The sequence below is a fragment of the Parus major genome, chromosome 2, assembly GCF_001522545.3.
Source record: "Parus major isolate Abel chromosome 2, Parus_major1.1, whole genome shotgun sequence".
Taxonomy (NCBI): domain Eukaryota; kingdom Metazoa; phylum Chordata; class Aves; order Passeriformes; family Paridae; genus Parus; species Parus major.
The window spans coordinates 60,798,600-60,822,727 of record NC_031769.1 but is presented as its reverse complement, the minus strand read 5'-3'; the positions used below and the strand labels follow the sequence as shown (position 1 = coordinate 60,822,727).

General features: G+C 37.7%; 1 protein-coding gene across 6 annotated transcripts in view; it reads right to left on the bottom strand.

The window, feature by feature from the left end:
• The window catches only part of KIF13A (kinesin family member 13A), a 103,550-nt gene that overhangs the window by 45,671 nt on the left and 33,751 nt on the right, over nt 1-24,128 (bottom strand). For 5 of the 6 annotated variants that reach the window (XM_015617490.3, XM_015617492.3, XM_015617493.3 and 2 more), the window contains exons 3-9: nt 18,191-18,203; nt 12,095-12,155; nt 4,713-4,805; nt 4,053-4,233; nt 2,928-3,015; nt 1,505-1,639; nt 875-987 (exon numbers count right to left, since the gene is read on the bottom strand). In XM_015617490.3, coding sequence (XP_015472976.1) covers nt 875-987; nt 1,505-1,639; nt 2,928-3,015; nt 4,053-4,233; nt 4,713-4,805; nt 12,095-12,155; nt 18,191-18,203 — 684 coding nt within the window. The remainder of the gene's footprint in view (nt 1-874; nt 988-1,504; nt 1,640-2,927; nt 3,016-4,052; nt 4,234-4,712; nt 4,806-12,094; nt 12,156-18,190; nt 18,204-24,128) is intronic. The other variant, XM_015617491.3, reaches the window with a different exon arrangement.

Here is a 24,128-nt window from a genome sequence, read left to right as displayed (position 1 = left end):
TGTGGGGTAAGGTTAAAATATCTGCCATTAAGCAAAGACAGCCACATCATTTTGTTTCATAAGAACTATGCCAATGTGACTGCCAACATGATGCATTAAACACAAAGTAGATTAGAAACTAAACTAGAAAGAGCAAATATGTTTGAATTAACAAGAGGTAAATTTGAATCATTGTAAGTATGTGTGCTGTTCATACACACACTGTGCTGTCATTGTTAACATAAAATACCAAAACATTTCATAACATTTTGAAAAAGCAGTAGTTTTTAATGTAACAGTTACTCTCTTTCTTTCCCAGAAAGTTAGTGTATTTAGGACAACAGTAACAGTGTGCTACATTCTTGCTTTTGGACAGTAACACAGTAATTATGGCTAAAAACATGCTTTGAAACTTGTCATTGCTTGAGCACAAATGCCCAAGGCAATGCTAAACCAACACAGCTTCATTCTGATCTGATTTTCTCAAACTGTGCATTATACTCTTACATATTTTAATTCATGTTGGAACAAAGCCATTCAACTCTGCAACTTCGCATTCTTCCTTGAGCAGATGATGAGACAAACACATGAGCCTGGGGACAGGGTGTATAAATGAATCACAAAAGGTATATGCTTAATTAAAGAGCACTGCTGTCACTTTTTCCAGATAAAATTCATATAGCCCTCATCTGAGTCAAGCATGAATCAGGATCCCTATGCCAATGTCAGGAAACACATGCTGCTCAGCACAGAGCAGCTGAAAGAGCCATATTGAACTGCTCCTGATGAAGCTCATTTGAGCTGACTTGTGACAAGCACACCAAGAGGAGGCCAGGGAACCAACAGTGATTCCTTCAAGATTAGGGTTTGCAGCCTGCGTATGCCGATGTCTTACTTGTTTATGTTGCTGCCTTCCTTCAGGCGCTCTCCTGCAGCTCCTGTTTTGGACACTCTCTCGCTCCCAGCCAAATCCACCAGGCTGACCTTGCTGACCTTCTCTCCAGAATTCTGCACAGATAGGACATGGGAGAACAACAGCTAAGAAACACTGGCATGAAGCACCAACATGCCTGACTCTGGCACCATGAAACACTGCTCTTCATAATAACATGTGTTGAAAGTTATGTCTCATCACATATGAGACATGAGAGAAGAAGAAATTGCCAGAGGTCTTACAGATCTTTAAAAGTCACCCATATATTTTCTAGTAAAGGCCTGAAGCATCAAGGAATCAGAATCAGCTATGTGGTAACATCAATCACCTTATGGCAGAGTGGGCCATTAAAACACGTTAACTCCAGCAATAGTTAAGACCTAAGAAGGTTTCATGGTGTCAACATAATCTTAAAAGGTGATCCAACTGTTTTTTTTTAATCCGATGTGCTTCCTCACTCAGGGTTCTCTCAGTCTTGATTACTGGACTCCATGGCACCAAAAACCAAAGCACAGGTAAACAGATGATGTATGTGGAAGAGAAAGGAAGAACCCACCACAAGTCTATAAATTAATCAAGAGAAATACGTACACCGGAATGCAGGTCATAGAGTGTCTGAGTCACTATAATATTGAACACAGCATGAGAGCGGCTGCTTTCTTCATTCATGTTGGTTGCAGCAACTGTTCGTGATTTGTTTCCCTCTGACATCAGTGACTCAATATCCTAGAGCAAAAAGAGTAAAAAGGGATGTTAGGATAAAAGAAAAGTATTGTGCTTGCTAAACAAAATCCCCATCTAGATGGAAGGGTGTGTGGGAGAGAAGAAGAAAGGAAGGTAGAAGTAATGAGAAAATTCTTTGCACATTTTGAAATGTATTGCTACAGAGGCTTGTAAATCCATAGAACAATGTTAAATCATACCTCTGTTTTAAGTGCTGCACTTAAAAGCCCAGCAACTAGAGTCAATGCATGCTTTCCTTATCTGCTGCTGAAATATGTTGGTGACATCCACATTACAAATCATATTGTTTGATGCCAGGAATCGGGCCAGCACAGACTCACTTACACAAGTGAACACAGGGCATCTCTTTACTGACCTACACTAATACTGTCTTCACTTAATTGGCTCAAAACGTTACCTCACTTCAACCTGTACCTTCCCACATGTGGAAGACAAAGATGACTATGCAGAGCCTGATATATGTGCTTGCTGAGTCTTCCAAAACCGTTTCAGAAGTCATCAGCCAAAACCTGATGCATGAACTGAAGCATGAACAACATGTACTAGAATTTGCACAAAGGAGATGTGCATTCAAAGTAAGCAATTCACCATAAAATCTGCAAAAGCAGTTTTTATAACTAATATGCACAGATGCTGCAGAAAAGTAAAAAAAACAAAGAAACAAAACATAAAAAATAAAAGCTAACACTACACAAAGAATTTTTTACAAACAACTTCCAAATCAGTTTCCTCTTAAAAAGAAAGTCCTACACAATTCATAAAACTACACTGCTTTCCTTAATTCCATTGTGCCTACAGTGGGTTCATTGGCTTCCACAATACTAACTTATTTGAATGTGTTCTGGTAAATCATGTGGGCTTAGATGCTGCTGTGATTTAAGTTATGAATAACCTATATATACACCTATATAAAACATAATGTGGTATTCAACAACAAAGTGAAATTCATGCTGGAAGACTAATATCCTTCTTACAGTATCCTCATACTTCCAGTGTCAAGTAAATAGTGTTTGTGGCATATATTATATGCAGTGAAACTGCAAATTAATGAGATATCACTACTAGATTTGTAATTAACGTAAAGGCAAACCTAGTGCTTCCACATGAAATTAATATTTCCAGAGAATTAGAGAAGATCTTTGCAATTGCCACAGACTATAAACACCCAAGAACCAAAATATCTAGATAGACATTAGTTTACATCTTCTGAGACTCTTATTGCTCGTGGACATAAGTGTTATTTAAAAACTTGTCCCTGGTTTAGATTTACCTCAAAGTTTGTAACAGCCAGCTGAGACAGGCCATCGACGTATGGACCCAACACCTTGTGCTCGCGAACCTTGAGGGACTGCCGACTTCTGTGGAATAAAGTACACCTCATGCACAATCTACTAATTAGCCAATATAATATCCAAAAATTACCCTCATATGAAATAAGTACCTCTTACATAGCAGAAGTCAACTTATGTCTTTTTTAATTGTAACAGGAAGAAGAAAGTATTCCAGAATTTGTAACTCAAATAAAGACTCAAACCAATCTAACCAGTTTTGATCTATATATATAAATTATTTCTAATGCATCTTCCCACCCCAGTATTTGTGTCTGGAACAAAACCTGAAATGTCTTAATTGGCAGAAAGAAGGATGAGGGGAAAAGAAACAAAAACAAACCCAAAAACCACAAAAAAAAACCCTAAAAATCCCCCCCAGCAATTTGCTGAAGCTGCTAAAGCTTCAATTCTTCTCACATTTTCTACACTTTATTGACACATACTTAAAGTCTGAAATCTATCTTGCATACAACACCTTCAGCAATTATGTTCAAGAATTGAAATATAAACCACATATATCAATGCTCAGTGGAAAAAGCCCTATCAAACTACTTCCTGTACACACATCTCCAAGCCAGAGTGCTTGACCACTATTTCTGTGTAAACAAAACAGAAGAAAGAATTCCTAAGTATATTCTAAGGTGTCACATTTCCACATTCAAAAAAAGTTCAACATCTAAACCATAAGGAGCAAGCTTCAAATTCAAATTCTTCTAGCTGATGAAAATTCCTACACAAATACTGCCTGGATCATCCAGCAAAAATACCCCAGAATTTATTTGTATGTGGTCTTGCTTTCTGGTGTAGTACTGGTAAAGTACTTCACACAGTATTTATTTGCATCAGTAGGCTGGTATCCTCATGTTTAAATTAATCACACCAGTTACTATTTCATAAACAAGTTTCACCCTCTTCTTTCAGGTGTTTGATATCTAATCCTCTCTAAAAAACTCATATAAACATACATTCTGAAAAAAATTTCTCAGGGACTTCCAAAACCAATTCCTATTTTTAGAGTTTTAACAAAAGTACAGAAGGCTGTGAGGTAAAGCGAAGCTACTCACCCTTTTGGGTCAAGCAGATCTCTGACTTTCTCATTGTAGATTTCCATATAGGACACTTCAACTTTAAAAGTATGAGATTCATTTTCTTCTACAGAGATTCTCTGAAATAAAGCACAACAGAGCCGTGGGATCAGACCCAGCTGCTCTGCATTGCCCATCATGGAAAAGGATTTTCCTGAACCTAAAAGAAAAAAGGAGAAGAAAATGCTTTAGTATATAATTTCTTAATTACTCATTCGTTCAAGAAGCACATTTTATTTCTCTTTTTATTGCTCCAGGAGCATGTAGCAGAACAATGCTATTCCATACAGATAGCGTATTCTTTGGACAAGGTAAACAAGAGAAATTATCCTGAAGGCTTCTTTCAGTAGGGATGTTACTTGGGAGCCCTTGGAACACACTTCAGCACTAGAAACTGAGTAAGTCTCCAGTAGGAACTACTCCTTTCAGGCTTTAAAAGAGGCCCCAACAGGTAGCAGCCAGGATCATACTGACAGAATTTTAGAATCTTTAGAATTCACTTCTCACTGCTTGTACTAAATGTATATGAAACATCATATTTCAAAATACCATTTTTAAATGTTATCTACCTTAATATTTATGTTTTGTTGTTCTCACTTCCCATGTGCACTAAGTGTTCTCCCCCTTTAGGGTACTCACCTGTCTGTCCATAGGCAAAAATACAAGCGTTATATCCCTGAAAGGCCTTTTCCAGAATTCCTTCTCCAAGGCACTTGAACACCACTTCTTGACCTAGAAAATAATTGGGCTTGCTTATTTTAAATTGTACAAAATACTAAAATTGACTGAAAACAAGAATAAAAATGCACATTATTTTTTACTATTGAGAGCACTGATTAATGAATATATGATTCATGTACAACTGAGTGATAAGATCAAAACTGTTGCTACCTGTGTTTAAATATATTGCTGATTATCTTATAAAGTGAGCAGTTCTTCAAAAGGTGTCACAGAAGTTGAATGCTTAGAAAATAAAACAGATGCCTAAATTTTTTATTATTTCAGTGTATTTTCTGCAATTAATATGTATTATTTAATCAAAAATGATACCCAAAAGAGTTCTTTAACAAAATTTCAATGAAACCCATTTGTGAGCTGGAACATTAGGGGCACATAGGAATACAAGTAGTTGTTCTCTTGGAAACTGGCCTCAAGTTTCACCATAAGATATTACAATTTACCCTGTGCAAGGAGATGTTGGAACAAAGATAAAAGCATTCCAATGATATTCAGGAAGAAAATGTATATTAGGAGGTTGTGAGACTTCAACAGAGAAGTCTGAGGACATATTTTGCCAAATCCATAATTTGAAACATCAGTTGAAGAATTTCATAGTCTGAAAATTGTGTCCCTAAGCCAGGCAGATTTTAGATGCACTTCAATCTTTCAGATGTGGAAGATGAAAATAGCTAGAGTGGTTGATTTTGTTTGTTTTTGTTTTTTTTTTAATAGGAAAGCCCAGGATTTGTACACCACAAAGAGGGTCAATGTGTTGTCTGCTTTGAGTTCTGATCAGACAATTACACCAGCTGTGTGTACACCCAAAACAAGAAGAGCTGAGCTAAGGATAGTATTTGTTCACCTTCAGGTGTATGGTTTTAAACTTAGATTCACTGCCTGGTGACTGGATGAACACCTCTGATCAGCTACCTCTCTCATCTTGGTATGGGAATTTCAGCAATTGCCAGTAAGGAGAAATTATTTCTTACAGTGAATGCAGTGGTGACTTCTGTACCCTCAAAATGGCATATACTGGCATGAAAAATAATCGCACTACACAATTATTTATGAGAACATCTACATTCCATAGTCCAGAGAATTCCTGCAGAGCCACCTCTGGAATGACTACAGAATGTTTTAGAGACATGTAAATAGGACAAGAAAGTACATTACTTTCATTTTCCTTTAATTATGATCTAATTTCTTTTCTCCTATAAAGAAAAACTAGTGCAGCGATGCACTATGAAATGGTCTTTGTGTATCTTTATAGGTGAATTTCTAAAATTCCAAAGTGTCATTGGACTTGGATTAACACAGTTCAGAAATGCTGAAAATAGGAACTAAAATCAGAGAAAAAGCCACTGTATTCTGGAGTAACTCCATTTACTTCACCACGTGCATTCAGTCACTTCTCCTTCAACTAGGGGTCATTTTATAATATGTATGCTGAGACAGCACTGTTCAACAACTTGGAAACAGAGACTGTTCAGCTACCGATGAACAAAATATATCAGCAGAAGATTTAATAAGAATGTAGAATAAACAAAAATTTGCTTTCTAACCAGCTCCTGAAGGAGCTACTTTCTGAGCAAGAACACAAAATCAAGCAAAGACTGAAGCTGAGAATAACTATTAAAAGAAAAATAATTTATATATACACATTACACAGTGATTGTGAGTGGAAGACAAAACCATTTGTCAGAAGAGGAAAAAAACTTTTATCACCCACTTCTGACAAGCAATAATCCAGTAACCTCCATGTTTCCTAACGGGGGAAAAAGGCAAATACCAAAGTGTTTTAAAACTGCAAGGTCACAATGACCATAGGATGACCTACAGACTCCTTTACTGCTAAATATCAGGGAAGGAATCCATTTTAAATCTCACTGGCAAAGCTGGATTTATTTTTCAGGAGATACTAAATTTTGAGACTGTCATTACAAACAGAAAACCAATGAGATACTGACATATAACTCTAAAATGATCTTTTTATTACATATTTGAAGAGCTCAGCAATACCAACATAGACAAACGGGTCATTAAAGAGTGTTGTTTATAGTAACCAGTCAAATGATCATGGAATAAAATAAGAATTAATTTTAAGTGCATTCACAGAAAAGAACACAAGATATTGAACTTCAATTATGGATACTTTATAAACTTGCAAATGCAATGCACTGAGAGTAGCAGTATGTCATCCATTATATTTTGCTATTTTTCATTAAGAAACCTCACTGCTTCCCCCATGAATTTTATTAGTGGGTCTGAAAACTGATTACAAATTGTATCATACAGAATTTTGTCCATATGTGTTTACAGTCAAAAGAAATAATACAGATCCACTGTCAACACTGCTGCATTCCTGTTTTGCTAAATAAATCTATATTGCCTGCAATTCATACTTTTTCTTATTTACAGGAGCTTTCTTCCACAGATGTCTAGTATTTAAAGAGGTAAGCAGAGGTTTTAACTTATTACTTAATTTTCAGCAAATGGGAGAATTTTTTAAAAAAAAAACAATAAAAACCAAAAAAAACATAACAGAAGGATTTCCCCTACATTAACGCTTACTGTCTTTAAGACGGGAATTCCCAATCTTCCAGCTGGCTAAGACAATTTAGCATCTTACAGAGGCACCTAAAGGCCAAAACCATCCATCTACTCTCCCACCTTCTGCTCAGAACAAGGGCAAGCTTGGGACAGCATGCCCAAGGCTGCCGGGAAGCCCAGGGTAAGCAAATGAGCTTCCAGTTCTCACAGGCCAAGATCTCCCCTCTGCCCATCCTTTTGAAAAAAGGGAAGCAAAGTCCAGTGAATTTTTCTTGTAAACCAGGAACAGCTCCAGTGTTAAGTCAAAACTTCAAACAGACAAGACACTTGTGTCTGCTCAAAATCCACAACTCACTATCTCTCGTGAGGGTAGAAGGGTAGAGTTCTTTAAGCCAATTGCCTGGTTTGCTTCCTTTTAAAATGGATGTGCTGTAGTCAGTATAATATTTCCTATAAAATTACAGTTTAGCTCAAAGACAGGTGTATGGCCCTTCAGGAGCCTGTAGAAACACAGAGCTGAGATTTCAGGCCAAACATTATGCAGGTTAGGGTGTTTACAAAAAAATCTATGGGCAAGTCAACACAGCATGGGGTCCTAGGAATGGACCTGCCCAAGTGCTGCAGTAGTTATTTATGCCATCTCTTGAATCCTTCCCCAACAGAAGGGTTTCTTTTCCTCCTTCTAAAGATCCGCTTCATTGCAGACTTCAATAGGCTCATACTGTTGTCCAGGCTTGTAAAAAGAATTCTTTGTTTTCATCTCTGAGAATTTCTCAATATCCTCCTCTTCATCAAAATGCCAAGCAGTTATTTGTCTCTGTGAGCCTTTCAAGGCAAGCAGGTGTGTCCTTTACCCATGAACTGACTCTCGACCCACTCAAGTCAAGAACAAATGGTAATAAGCTATTTTGCTTACTCTCAGAACACCTCTTCTGCAGCCTATAAGACAAAGCTCATCTGGAAGCCCTCTTCCAGATCAAGGCAAACTCATTCTGTCCTACAACCAAATTCTTCCCCCCTTCACAAACTACATCATTGACTTCTTTTTCACCCCTTCCCAATGAGAGATCCATATTTTCACCAAACACCTAACTATGTTTTTCAGAAAAAAGGTGCAGAAGCTAACATGTGATGATCAGCACAAACCATTCCTTGCTTGGAATGACACAGACACAAACTGTTCAGAAATATACATTCTCAATATTCAGTGCAAAAACCAAACAAACAAAAAAAGAAAGACCCCCCACACTGAAAGAGCATAGGCTTCGATGGAATATATGGAAAAAATTCTTTATTGTGAGGGAGACGAGGCACAGGCACAGAGAAGCCGTGGAGGCCCCATCCCTGGAAGTGTTCCAGGACAGGTTGGATGGGGCTCTCTCTAGCACAAGTTGTTGAAGAGCCCCCTTATCTTGGGGGCCAGAGATTGGAGCACCGGTTCCACAAAGGCTTTTAAGAGTTTACTTCTGTACTCCAGACCTTCTGCTGTCTTTTTGAGAGAGAGCCCTGCAAGGACAGCTACAAAGATGTCCTCTACAAGTTTTTTGTCACATGAAGGTTACCTTCACTATTTCTGTTGGTGAGATCACTGGATCATTTAGAATTTAAGACTGGAGTTTCCATTTCAACAGAAAAAAAATTGCTAAAAAAGCAATTTTGCTGCCAACAGCAACAATACCCATATTTTCAAGTGCTGGAAAGATAAGGTAGGTACTTCCCGAACATGAGTACAGAAAGAAAATTAGTACGAAGAAAATAAGCCTTATGTTCAGCCAAATAAGTTAAAGATCTCTCATAAAAGAAATATGGCTAATACCATTTCAGGGTCAGCTCTACACCCCCAGAGCCTGAGAATTATTTGCAACTACCCATGCAATTAACTTTATCCAAACAGGAATTTCGCTCTTGAGCAAACAATTTTAGTAAGTGCTGGTGGCATAAATTAATCAATAAAGTGAGAAATAAAGCCAGTCTATTGTGTGTGATAGTTTTAAAGATCCTGTAACAAATGTGCATTTCCAGGAATGGACAAACTTTGGGTTTGTGGGCATTAAAAAAATAACAGCAGGGAAGTGTTACCCACCTACGTTATCTGTGGTGCACACCATTCTGTGTGTTCTCACAACCCACCTGTCAATCAGCTAAATCATTAATACAGTGTGATATACACAAGTGTGATATATTCATTCAACATAATGCAAGATGAGCACATTTGGTTTTGCACAGAGAGCAATGACTGACAGGGTAGCCTAGTACTTGTTAAACATTTCACTGTATCATCTTCCACTGTATTTCTGTGGTAGAGGTAAAAGGGTTTTTCAAGGAACTAAATTTGTCACACATGTGTTTTCTAAGAATTTTACTTCAGCCTAAAGTTCATACACAACTTACATTTTCAAGCAGTCTGGACTTAGCTTTCAAGCTTCACATGTTTCCTTTTAATTGTGCAACTCATCTCTGCTCTTGGCAATGACACTAAACTTACACATGCACAGAAAGCTACTTTGGCCAGGGAGAGTTTAATGTGCCTAGCTTCCAAATCAGCATTTCTTCTGTAGTCCAGCATCCAAGACATACCAGTTTAGCTCCAAAAGTCAGGTGGTCAGATGGCTTGTTTGGACTCTAAGATTGTACCAAAGACTATCAACATCAACAGTCTCTGGATGTAAGACAAGAGGGTTATTTGCAAGGTGCCTAGGACAATGGAGGTTTGTTCCATGAGGCAAAGAAGTTATCAGATATCCCAAGCAATTCCAGTTACCATAGTTTTTTTTTGTTAACAAATATGCACATTGAGGCCAAGCTGTGAAAACAGACTTAAGGAGATTAACATTAACAATACATAAAAACTGAAATATTGTCATATCAGCATTTTTTGTTGGATCTAAAGCAAGAAATGCTACTGCTGTATAGGATAGCATAAGCTCATGCCCAAGCAGGTGAACAAGCCAACAACACAGTAAATTACACCTGAAACACTTTGGGTTTGGTTTTTAATTACTTTTGTTTTGATACTGTATCAAATTCATTATGTTCCAGAAGAGAAGGAGGACTGGCAGTCACAAGATAGATTCAAGACCATACAACAAACACAACAACAACAAAATCAGTGAAACCATTGTTTTTTGTGCGCAAGTCTTTAAGCTCACATTCTTAGCATATTTCTGAAAAGAAAAAAAACAAATCACCACCAAAGCCTCCCACCACACAGCCTTCCACCAAGAAAAAACTCCAACAGCACATCCCCCCGCCCAACAAAACAAGGAAAAAAATCCAAAGCAAAAAACCAGTTTTGGTTTTCTTTTTTCCCCAGGCAGGAATATTAACTGGAATAGGCAAAAAAAAAACAAACCACCCCATAACTTTCTAGCCAGTAAAAAATGGAAGAGATGTGAGGCACCGTTTTCTAGAAACCAGTGCAACAAGAGGTTTATCTACATACAGATAATATAACTTCATTCCTTAGGTAAGACAAATCCACTTACAACTTCTGAAACATGCTAGAGAGATCCAGCTTTGATTCAAATGAAAAATAAATATATCTAGAACCCCCAGTGAATTCACCTGGAGATGGGTTGAACCGAGACAGAAACAAGTTTAACTGGTTAGGAGTGTTTCTCAGGTCTATCCCATCTCTGCTGTGGGTTAGTGTCATGCTGTACCCAGCAGGTATAGCTCCCACATGTACATGGGACCAAGATACGGGTGCACACCATCACCTCCTTCCTTTTAAAGGAATAGGGGGTGTGCAGGCACAGAAGAAGGTGCTGTGGGCTCCAATGGCTCTCCCAGCCTGAGCTACAAATACTGTGCAGTCCAACTGCTCAGGGTAAACACAGCTCTTGAAAGCTGAACCAGTGCAAAACTTTTTTTCCTGAAGAAGCCTCTCTTTGCTCAGGTAATTGAGAAACATAGCAGAATCTATTACCAAGTCCTTAAGATCTGGGATTTCATATCATACCAGAGCCTACGGTAGTTGGAGATATATTTTTAACACACGTATATGGCAGTTCATTTATGAGATCACTGATCTTAAACTTCATGGTAATGAACCCTATAATCTTTCAGGATTATGCTTGGGGTTTATTTCCTTTCCATGGACCACAGCCTTGAAATTCCAATGTTCAGAGCTCTCTCTACCAAAACAAGTCCTCTTATAAAATACAAATATACTAATAGACAAGTCCAGTTATGATAAAACTGCTAGGATTACAATCTAGCGTGGATTATCCAGCTTTTGGGAGGAAGGAGTCACAAAGTTGATCACTCAAAACACACTAGGGATCTGAACACTCAGACTTATGAATCACTTGAAAGACCTGAGATAACCACACTAAGGAGAACATGCTTTATTCCCCTCTCATGCACAGAGATGCAGAGCACTGAAAACACACACATTCATCACTAGCATCAGTCAGAAGTAATTGCTGATGCAGAAATGAAATTTTAAGCGACAGAAATGACAAAAGGTACTTCCAGCTGATAAAAAAACCCAGACATTACAGCTAAGATGTAAAAGCATCCCTCCTGAACAGTGTTCCAGGCACCTGAAAACTTGCATTCCTTCTCAGCTGAGGGGCTAACACCCAGATGACTCAATCTCTCTAAAAATAAGTCTGCCTCTGGGAAGAAGTCACTTGAGCTTTACAGTGCAAAATGCAAAAAAACCACAAAAAAAACTAAACCCAAGACCCAGACTCCTGTATGCTCTCAAACTATTTACACTGTCTAACATATAGAAAATAGTTTACCTGCATATTTTGTGGTGTTTGATTCATCCATGGACCAGAAGCAGTGATCAAAGGCAAACACCTGTAGAAGCACATAAAAAAACAAATTAGGAACTCTGGCTATAACACTTTTGTTTTAAAGCAGTACAAATCCATGACAGCGTAACTGCAGTTGAGCTCTACTCTTTCTGCAGATCCTAAATCAGAACTGTTAAAAGGCATAATTGGCAGGAATACTTTTGTCTAATCATGAGAGTTACAAAGTTCAATACTTCTTATCTATCTGTAAGATATATTATACAGATTACTCCTTACTCCACCCCCTAATACAGATTTCAAAAAACAGATGAAACCTAATAATTAACTCCACTGTTCTCCAGGCACCAACAGTGGTAAATGTTTCTGTTAACAGTAAAAAAACAGCAGCACAAGGACTCAATATACAGAAATTGGTGAGATGACTATTTAGCAAATGTCAGCACAACACACACAAAAACTTTACCATGGGATGGACTTCTGATACTCAATGAAGTGTATGACTACTTACAAGCCTTAAGGAGCAAATAAATAGAATTAGATTATCCATCTAAACTAAGAGCACAGTACTGCACCTCAGCAGAGGAAGCTCAGAAACTACAAATGGAAGATGTAGCTCTATTAGAGAAACAAGCTATCAGAGCCTGCTCTAATGAAAAAACTTAGTATCACTTCAGTCAAGAGATCCAGAGGGGTGAAACGGAATGAGATTCAATAGTGCACTCAGAGGGCTTGCAAACCTGTAACAGTGTCCTGTAAAACCGCTTAACACATTGGGATTTGATCCAAGTTTTTTTTTCCTGCACATTCCAGAACATCATGACAGACATTTAACATTTCTTTTTACAGCTTTAAATTGCTACAAACACACCTTAAGCTGCAGTGTATTTTCCACATTTTGCCATGATAAACTGTGGATGAGTTAACAGTATAGATTCTGGTTTTGTTATTTGGTTTGGGTTTTTGCGGGGGGTGGTGGGGGGGAAGCAAGAGGTGGGGAAGAACTCCAACCACTGTTTTAATAAAACTTTGCCTGGGTCAAGATTTTCTTTGCCTGGTCATCCAACAGATCTCCTTTGTTACACAAACTACACATGTCAGTGTAGAGCAAGAGCCACAGGCTGTTGGCCAAAACATGCAAATTCCCTAGAGACAAATCCTGAGGTGAGGAAGAAGATGGATCATTTTTGTTTGGCTTTTGGGGATAAAGAACATCTTAAAGTCACAGTTATTCAAAGTTACTACACAACATCATCTACAGATATGTTGCAATCTAACCCTTTCCAAAATGTCTATTGCTGCAAATATTACAGAAGACAGCACAGTGACCTCACCTCCTTCCCTTTCCTCCAGCTTAATGCAAAACACATCAAATGGCCTGAGAGAAGACTTAATACTGAGACAACATTTAGTCTGTAAGTGAAGAGTTCTGGAATTCCCTTCTCAAGGAAAAAAAAAACAAACAAACCCATAATAATAATAATAATAATCTAACAGAGAGGCCTGAGTCACTGCAGCACAATTAGAATCAGACATCATCATGAATCAGGATGCTCCCTGATGTGACTGAGTCAAAGATGGCATTTGGCCACTGAACTGCAAGTAAAATGCAGCAGTTACTCCACCTTATCTTCAGACATTTATATAAGTAGGGGGCATTTAAAATTACCTTTTCTGCATTTGATGATCAAATCTAGGCATAAAACCATGTAATCAATAAGAACAATAACCCATTTCCTAACTTTTGTTGTCCAAGAACTACTGTTTTTCTCCTCATATTCCAATTCTATGGAAATTTTCCTCACAGGACATGCTAACAATACCTAGTCTCTCCAGTGATCAAATGGTAAGCAATTAAATTACCAAAAAAACGCATACCCCACTGTGAGGATCCCAAAGTGACCATTCTTCCCCCTTAAAACTAAATGTTATCTGCAGTGGATCACACAGACCAGTTAAAAAGGTTACCAACTATACATGCTCATGTGCATTGACTTAAATGTCAATACAGCACTATTATGGGCCAATTTGATCTATTATCCTACACATTTTCAATTGGTTAACAAAGAAAATGATAAACAAATCATTCAATGAGTTCTAATTTAAACACTGATCTTGCAAAGAGACTCTTAAAACTAAAATATTGGCTTGCAGCCAAGTGTGTCTCCTAGAAAAGCAGATTTTTTTGGGATGTTCTTAAAATGGTAAAAAATGGTCAGACTGGTTTTCAAAAGGTCAAAAATGATTATGCAATAGGAAGAGAAAAATTCTGTCTTAAGATAAAACAAATGTAAATATAGCATTTTAGTTTGTTTCCATAATAAATATAAAAAAGCCGGGCATTGATTTGGGCCATTTATAAATTCTGTTTAGGAAAATTGCCAAATCCCTCTAACAGAAGTAACAAGATTACTTAAAAAAAGAAAAGTGTCAGGCAAAAAGGCAGAAACTGCTGTGGCATGCACTATCTGCAAAACATTCAGAGCAGCTGCAGCAAAACTCCCCTCTCCATTAAAACAGACAGGCAAACACTTAAACATCACTTCGACTAGTGATGACAAAACAGCAACCTTGAACATTTCCAGCAACTATACTTCAAGGATTCAGCCAACCAAAACAATTTTATGGACAACTGAGACCTTTGGGAAAACAGATTGCAAACACAGCAATTAACAGAGTAAAAATAAGGCACACAGGAGCCCTATTGGCACATGGTCCCAATCAGCAAGGCTCTTCAACATGTACATCAGGAAGGCATTTTATGAGAAATATCTGCATCCTACCGAAAGAATAACCCTTGTACAGAAAAGATGGTAAAAAAGGAAAACTATTGTATATTTTTCTGATGTCCAGTGCAGAAATGGCAGAACAAGCAATCCCAAGTTGAGCATGGAAGCATACTTGGAGTCAATACACAGAACATATGCCATGAAGAAACAACTCAAGTATTGTAAATATTATCTAATGTGCTCCCTCCTTTCTCCTCTCTTCACTGATTCTTCTTCCTTAAAATGGAAGTGGTGGGTATTACTCTTTTTTCTGATAGAAGTGTGCAAAATAATTACTTTTTTGCATTAATTTTTTCTCCCCAGAATCCATTTTCCTGAAAATGGTATTAATGCACCTGTAAATATGACTATCAAAGCCATGAGAAATTCTGCTAATGTTCAAGTCTCAGACTCAATGGCCAATATTCAAACAGGGCATTATCAGGCACTGAAAATGCCTTTTTAGCAGAAATTTTTACCAACTTGTACCAAAAGTGTAGCTACCAACTATATTAAAACTATTGAAATGTATTTGAACAGAGGTATCTGTGACACAAACAGAACTTACTATACTTCAAGCACCCTATATGAATTAGTTTTTAACTACATTTGTAAGGTGTCTAATAGTATTCTTTATTCTCATTAATAGTCTTCTGGGCCTTTAAACAACAGGGGGAATTAACAAACAAGCTTTAAAATTTTCTTTATTTACTGCAAGATTCTGTATCTCATATTTTATCCTAGCATCTAAAAGAGAAAGCTAGATAAAAGGAAGCTGCCAGAAACCTGCCACACTAGGGTAGAAGGTTACAAACCAAAGATTTTGAATGAAGGGATGAACTGGGTATGGTTCAGCACAACCATATAAAAATGGAAATTTATGAGAAAGAACTAGCTGGGAAGTGCTGGATCCTGGTACTACTATATCCAGAGTCATTGTAAGTGTGAACATTAGCCTAAATAAAGTAAGTTATGTAGGCCATTTCTAGGTTATAGAGAACTATACTTGGAGTGTTAGAAACTATTAGAAATTGTACAAAATATTTGTTCTGGCAACCACAACATTTGAGAAAAACAAAAGATATGGGGCTTTGCTTCAGCAAATACCTGCAGAAGTTTAAGATGGTTATTTTTCTAAGAAGATAACTAGATGGTTATACTAGATAATATGATGATTATTTTTCTAAGAAGATAACTATAAGTTATGGCTTCTTCAAGAAGGCAAACTGGGATGCAGGTCCATGCATCCATCACATGTGTCAGTGAAAAATCTGGAGTTTTGTCTCAAATTCATCTGTACCTATGGCTTTAAAATTAAAATGCAGATTTTAATTAGATTTTAAACTAGAGGAGCCAATGTGCCTGCTGCTGCAGTAACGTATCACAGAATCTGAAAAGACAGCCAAATGGGTGTTCACATCTTAAAAAGCCAAAACAACATTCTGCACAACTTGTTTTCATTAAGGTTCCTAATCAATGGCTTGCAGAAATAATAATTTTAAGGGTTTATGCATGTAAGCATACTTACGGAAAGTACTTACAGGTAATGAGCACCATACCCAATATTAACTGCCTGCCAGCTTAAGCCAAATTACATAATTAGCTTCAAAAGGAGTTTAATTTCACATTCATTATTCTTCTGAAGTCTAATCCGCAGTATAGGCCAGGCAGAGTCTGGGGCTTCCAGCATTTAGCAATGCAGTACCCAGATTGAACATAATCCCTAACACATTGTCTATGCAGCTATAAAATGTTCCAAGATGTATGACCAATGTTTCATAGCCATTTCTATCTGAACAAGAGGTGGCAAATTAATCACATTTTGCTTTCATTGAGAAGCTGTCAGTCTGACAGGCTGGGTGACTTGTGGGGCTACCTGGTTCCTAAAAAGGAAAGGAAGGAAGAGCTGAGGAAGGGAACAACTGCTGACAGAGACAAGTGACACAGGAGATACACGAGGAAATGGCAGAGTCTATACCAGCCACCTTAATGTCAATGGAAGCAAATAAAGAACTGAAAATGAAGTTGGTCACTGTGACCACACAAGACCTATGACAGGGCTGAAGAAGCAGGAAGGGAAAATCAGAAGGGACCCTGGGACACAGCTCAGAGATCTCAGCTCAGAGCAACTGTTTTACCTTTGTCACAAAATCACACTTAAATGCGATGTCTGCAAAAATAGAAAAATATAAAGCAAAATAGCACCCCAATATCCTTATATAAATTTTTCTATAACAGCTTCTGAGCTACCAAGTTGAATTGGGAAAACTATTATCCATGGGAGATGATAAAGTAGCACATTAAAGATAAAGAGACTTCCAATATTTACAAAATTTTATTTTAAAAAATTTTAATTTTAAAATCAACTAGGTGCAGTACCCTAAAAACTGTAAATCAAGAAACCTCATACCACATCTTTACAAACTCAGCAATGCCTATTTTTCACAGATGGCACTAACCTCCCTCTGTCTAAATCTGATAAATATTTCACATAACATCATAAGTTTCAGCACTATAGCTTAAGGACATTAATGACCATCCAGCTATACTTAACAATAATGTGACATTTACGCACAAGTCTGCAGCTGCTCTGGTTTTGTCAAGGAACCACAAGGCCATACGTAAGCTTTTACATAATGACCAGAATAACTTTATCTGCCTATAATGGAACATGAATGATGCACTACAGAAAATGAAGGCTCTTGTAAAAACATCTCCTGGTGAAATTACAACAACAGAAAGGAGAATTTTCTTCCTTTTAGAAAATGTTTAGCAATGATCAAACTTTCTTTTATTAAGCACATCAACTGATAGAAGAATTCTCCTGCCCTTTCCCTGCACTACAAACAACACAATCTTTTCTATGTGAGTTCTGGTGTACTTTGGCAACTTTTACACTAATTACTAAATCCTGACTATTGTCAAGTGCAAACAAAAATGGTTTATTTATTAGTAGATGGTTTTTGTTGCCTTTTAAAAATATTCTTTTAAACAGAACTGTGTGTAAGGAAATGTTTTACAGGCACAACTTATTCAGTCTTTCAAATGTTTTTATGACTGCATTAAAATTTTGTCTTGTCCTGGTCACAGCTTTAACAAGCCATGTGTGTGCCTTCCCTGCATGTCAGTTGGATTAAAATATATTCTTCTGACATTATGACTCTTCTTATTTGGAAGTCTGAAGAACAGATTTTTTTAATATGTTTTCCTTTTTTGAAGCTGTGTTGTTCACATACTACAGCAATGCCCAATACTTCTGCATTGGTCAATATTTTCAAGCGGATACAATGGTAAAAAGAGACAAAATACTTACCTTTGGTGGTTTTCTAGATGATTGGCAATAAATCCAGCAACAGTGATGTGAAGCATGAATACACCATTCACATAAAGAGAAGGGAACAAATAAAAAAGGAAGAAACAAAGTCAGTGTACGTCATTACTATAATTTGAACTTTTTTTTTAATCCACAATGTATTTAAGAGCAATCAGATCAGAAGATATTTAAATTACATACCACATATTTTTAACCAGTAATTACTTAATTACTAATACCCTCCCACATTAAAAAGAAAGTATCAGACTCCTTACAGATATAAAAATCTAACAGAGCTGCATTCCAGAAGAAAGACAAGTATCTGTTTTGTCATAAAAGATGAAACACAGCCCATTTCTGCTGGCAAATAAACCGAGCCTGCAAACTGGCAGACCAAGGTGCCAGGGTGAAGCCCCACTGAATTCAGCAGTGCTACACAAGCATATCCAAGGTAAGAGTCAAGCAAATGTTTCTTGAAGAGATTATACAAGTGAAGAAAAAGAAACTTGTGTAGGCTGTGTTCTCCCCAGTCATGGAAAGCCCACAGAGCACATAAGAAACCAATGCAAAAACACCATCACCCTTCACACCCAACTGCAACAAGTGCTATCAGAAATAACACAGGGATGACAAATCCCCAGCCTAAAGACACCAGCACAGAGTACGTCAAATTGTCCTTAAATGCTTTTGCTGGCAGGCATACGGCCACATTATAAATTAAATCAGCTTGGGTTTTTCTGGTGGGATTGGTTTCAAGTGAGATTGCTGCCCTCTCTCACTGTGCAGCCCTGTGGTCGCTGATGCCAATGCAAGAGAAGAGGTGAATATACAGTGCAGAACTAGACTGACTTAGGCCATTCATCAAAACTACAACCTTAGGCATATGTTTAAACTATATATGGAAATAAGGATTTTCCACTCACTATTCACATCAAGAGGGAAAAAGCATGGACGAAGGAAAGAAAGAAAACATGGATGAAGACGAAAAAGCACGAGAAAGGTCTATAGACAAACAACAGAAGCAGAGAATGCAGTAAGGTTTATAAGATAAAGACATGGATGAAAGGTATAGCAACAGACACACTACACAAAATTCAAAGATATCAAGAGTCTGTACTCTCAGTGCAGAAACACTTGGGACCAAGCCATGCTTTCACCACCAGTCTGTACCAGCCCCACCAAGACAGGAGGAGTGCAGGGAAGACACAAAACACTTTAAGCAGTTTTCTTAGCAACCCACAATAGAAGGGCTCAGCAAAAAAACTCTGAAGGTACGCAAATCCACAAACACATCTTATGCAATCTTTTCTGCCTATTCTCAGCTCATACCTCAGATGACACATCTGCCTGAAACAGAAGTTACAGAGCTGGGACACAGGACTGGTGTAATGCAAACATCATTTGCCTCCAGCCAAACCACTCACTGCAGCTTTACCCTTTCATTAGTGGTGGCTACACAGCTCAGTCCATGGCTAGCTCATGTACAGGTGGCTCAGAACTTGCACAGAATGCACTCCTATCTATTTGAAAAACACTTTTAGCTCTACCCTGAATATTATCATTTTAATCCATTTTCAGATGTGATGCAATCAATGTTATTGGCTTGTCTAGACAGAGTCCCATCACTACCTCTAAACTTCCAAGAGAAGCTCCTATTGAAAGAAGTCATCCAAAGTTTTTTGGAAAGCACTCATACCTTGAAAAATAATTCATGATTATATCAGCTTTATTAGAGAATTCCTGATAGACTGCTGTACAGATTCAGCAGAAGTCCTAAACAGTTTCTTTGCAAGTAAAATCCATCAGAAAGTTTATCAACTGCTTTTCCTTCCTGAGATCATTCTTATAAGCCCTAATTGGAAAATGTACAGAACATCACTGAAGTAAACAAATGGTTTGACACATAATTCTTAAAATATTTACTTAAGCAGTGTAAGCCACTACCTTTTTTGAAGTCTCCTCTAATATCACTTTGATGTCTATTTCAAGAAAAGAGTAATAGTTGCATTTTAAACCCCTGGTGGATGGCAAAGCTTCCCAGTAGCATCATTGATCTGTGGGATTTCAAAGCACAAGGAGCTGCAGCTTCCTACCATATGTCACGTACAAGAGCTCCAAACTCTTAATACCAACTTCAGCAACTCCCCACATCACCAACAGCAATACGATCAAAGGCCTCTGGAATAAGTCAGCTAAATGAACTCACAGGATAGTTTTTTAAGCTATTCGGATATTTCAGCTAATCAACTCAGTGTAACCATTGCTCTGGCAGTGATTCAGATGGAAACACTCCAAAATACTTCAATCAAAGGACTCAAACTAATAACTAAAGAGCTGTTTACAGTTCACCAGAAATCACATCTGTGGCAGCTTAAAGATGTGGTGAAAAATCCTGCATTAGCCTAACCAATTTTTGACATTTTTTTTTGTTTGCTTTGCTGTCTTTCTTTAAAAACATGTGCTTCCTTACTTCTTTCCATTTGCAGAAACCAGCATTTTTCAGCTTCATAGATAACTGAAGCTGTCTCAATTTTTACCAGTGGCCATACAAATGTGGTCATTCAGTGTCACATCTGGAGATGTGGAGACGGCTGGAGAGGCAGAGACATGCACAACACACATATGGACAACCAGATCAGAGATACAACAACTAAGATGTTTATTTCCAGGAGTTTTTAATTCCATGTCTAGTCATCCATGGAGTCAATGACAAGATACAGGTATGCCTTTTGACTGATAACAAAATCTCCTCTAAAGCAGACAGCTAGTATATACTTCAGGAAATTATCAAAGTTACCTAACCTTGTAATGCATCTGCACAACAGCAGATTTTGGTTTAATCTGATGGCCATCTTCAGTTTGTACACTCAGACAGAAGACTGACTATTTTCACATGCCTGGAATTCAAAACCCAAGCAAATACAGCCAAGCGTCTGAAAAACATTCTCACAGGTCAAAGGAAAAGTATGAATTTCATGACCACAAAGCCCACTGAACTTCTGGACTTCCTCCTGCCTTTGTCCTTAAGCCATCATGACTTTAGTAAAATACCTAGAATGATTTTCTAACTTACTGAACAGTGTGTCTTCTGTGGGTATCTACTCAGGCTTTTTGTTTCACAACAGAACTAAGCCTCTCTTGCCCTGCTTGGCTAACACACATCAAGATCTCAGAGTGCTTAGCTACCTCAAACTTTGAGCTAGATAAAGAAAGATAGGTTACAGAAAGGTTTGTGCTAATGTCAACTTTTTGTTTCTGTTATCTCTTGCTGAAACTAATCTCAACACTTACCACATTTGCTAAGAGAAGTGACTCACAAAATCTCACTTCTCATGTTCCATGTCAGCACATGAATGAGATGTCTTCCTGACTGCATTCACGTTTTCTCTCTAGCACCTCAGCCCATTGCCTGTGACAGCACACCATGAGAAGAGTGCATTTTGCTAGTAGTTTAACAGCAACAATGGTTCTTCATTTATTTTTAACTATATACATTCTCTCTCATAGGAGTCTCCTTTTGCCATACAAAAAGTTGATACAAGATGACATTGCATATTCTGACTAGAAAACTAGTCCCATGAAATAGGAAGCAACAGAAGACACTCTTGCACTATGAGCATCCAGATGTGTGCCATACTGTAATTTTAAAGACTTAGTAACTTTCAAAACAAGACTTTTTTTGTCCCTTAGTGACTGTAGTCAGCATTCCCAACCAAATGTTGCTTCCACTAGAAGGAAAGTCATTTTATACATCAAAAAAACCTTGAAAGAACTATTTTTTCTCTGTGTTTCAAGTAATGAAGCTTCATCACTCCATCCACCCCCAACCCTCAGTCAAGAAAGTCACCTTCAATGGGGACAAGGTACATTACAAAACAAGAAGGTAGGCGTAAAACTGGGTATTCCACATTAAAAGAAACAGAGGAACAATGTGTCTCTGAAAAACAGGTCTTAGATTCTTTGGAATATGCACACAGCCCAATTCATCTCAAATTCAACTGTTCTAAGCAGCCAAGTAGGTCACAATTGTACTATAATTATTTCACATTTTGGAAAGTATTTGGGGTTTTTTTTTCCCTATACTTTCACATTAGTTAATCAAGATGAAGCAACCATAACCAGCTATTTTAAATAACCACACACAGCATCTATGAATTAATGAACCAGATGAGTTAGCAACTCTTGTAAGCTGACTACACTGAAAGTCAACATCTAAGACACTGAGCTGGAAAAAACTTTTTGCTCTCATCACATGTGCAACCACAGCAAATTCACAGTACTGACTGATTTCCCAAATATATAATTACTTACATTTAGTGGTTACATAGTCATTGACATACTCTTCAGGGTCACCGGTCAAAAGAATTTTTACAAGCAATTATCAATATACAAGAAAATGGAGAAAAGTCTTCAGGTCTTTTTTCAACTTGTCATATAAAACACTCTTTCCTCTGAAAGCATAAAGATGATCAAATGGCAAAGATCATCCTGATAAAAATAATATTTCTTACATTTCACTGATCCAGCATCTTTGGAGTCTAAAGGCCAGCTGTTCAAAACAAGTATAGATTTTTGGAGTGGTTTTAAATTTGGTTTACTTTTTTAAAATCAGGCTGCCTTACAGCTCAGGCTGAGCCTGTCACCAGCAGTGTGTGTTCACCTCAGTCAGTGGCAGAGTGCAAGGGAGCAAATCTGAGGAAGGATCACTGTAAGGAGTGTGCCTCGCTATCCAGGACAGAAGTAACTGCACTGTTTGTTTATCCATGTGTGTGCAGCTTCCAGAGTGGCAGCAGCAGAGACAGCAAGCACTCAGCACTCCTAACTGCAAACAGTGTAAATTATGTAGAAGCAGAGAGATTGTGTTTCTCCCGTCTTTCACAGTAAGGTCAAGCAGCTCTAGGACCCCTCCTTGTCTCCTGGTTTATCACTGCAGGCTGTTACCTGCAGGCTTGATACCAAGCACCTTAAAAAGCACGGCTTTATATTATTGATGAACACGGTACTAAACTACTTAGATAAAGATCACAGTCTGCCACAGCAGCAGTTTCAGGTGACTGTACACTGCAAACTACTGGGTAGTTCACCACTTTCTCTACAAAGAACACAGAAAAAGGACAGTTATTTTCCCATTTCTCCCATGAATTTTCTAAACACAGAGTAAAGTAAATGGCAGGGGCAATGCCCTTTAAGGGAACAGCATCCCACCTTTGTGCTTGTCTTGGGGGGTACCTCCTGTACAGCTGACTAATGAAGCTGGCATCACGATTCCTTAGTGGGATTCTTGGAAGAGTTACTTTACATACTGTGTGAGCACACATACATACACAAATATAAATAATGAGTTATTTTATATTCTTGCATAAGGTGAGCAGCACATGCCCTGTTTAATCCTCCTACCCAGCAAAAGCCTGTTCTATAGACAAAAGAACCCTTTGAAGAACAACAAAAAAAACCCCAAACATTTTAACAAGTAAAGCAATTTGAGCAAGTGCCTGCATAATAAGGTGGTAGCTGATCATAATCAGAAACACCACGAGAAACAGACGCATACTCTAATAATAAGTTGTTCTCACACACTTTATGGAAACCTACCACATGCAAAGAGAGAAAAGTCAGACACTGAAATCAGAAGGATAAATACTGCAGTGCAAGTTAAACAAAACAGATATTACAGTAGCAGAGTGACTTCCATGACACAAAAGAAACAAAGACTCCTGGATATTTCACCATAACAGGGTTCCACTGAAGATCAGTCACTACAGCAAGGAAACTAACCAGGTTATGAAACCAACCCAAGCTCATTAAAGAAAGTGAAAGACATTATATTCTGACATTTACAAGATGGAAGACAAAGTGACAGCTGTCCAGGAATATCATTAGTTTCTAACTTACCTTCACTCCCAAATTCTGAGTATTTTTACTGCCCAAGGCATCATTA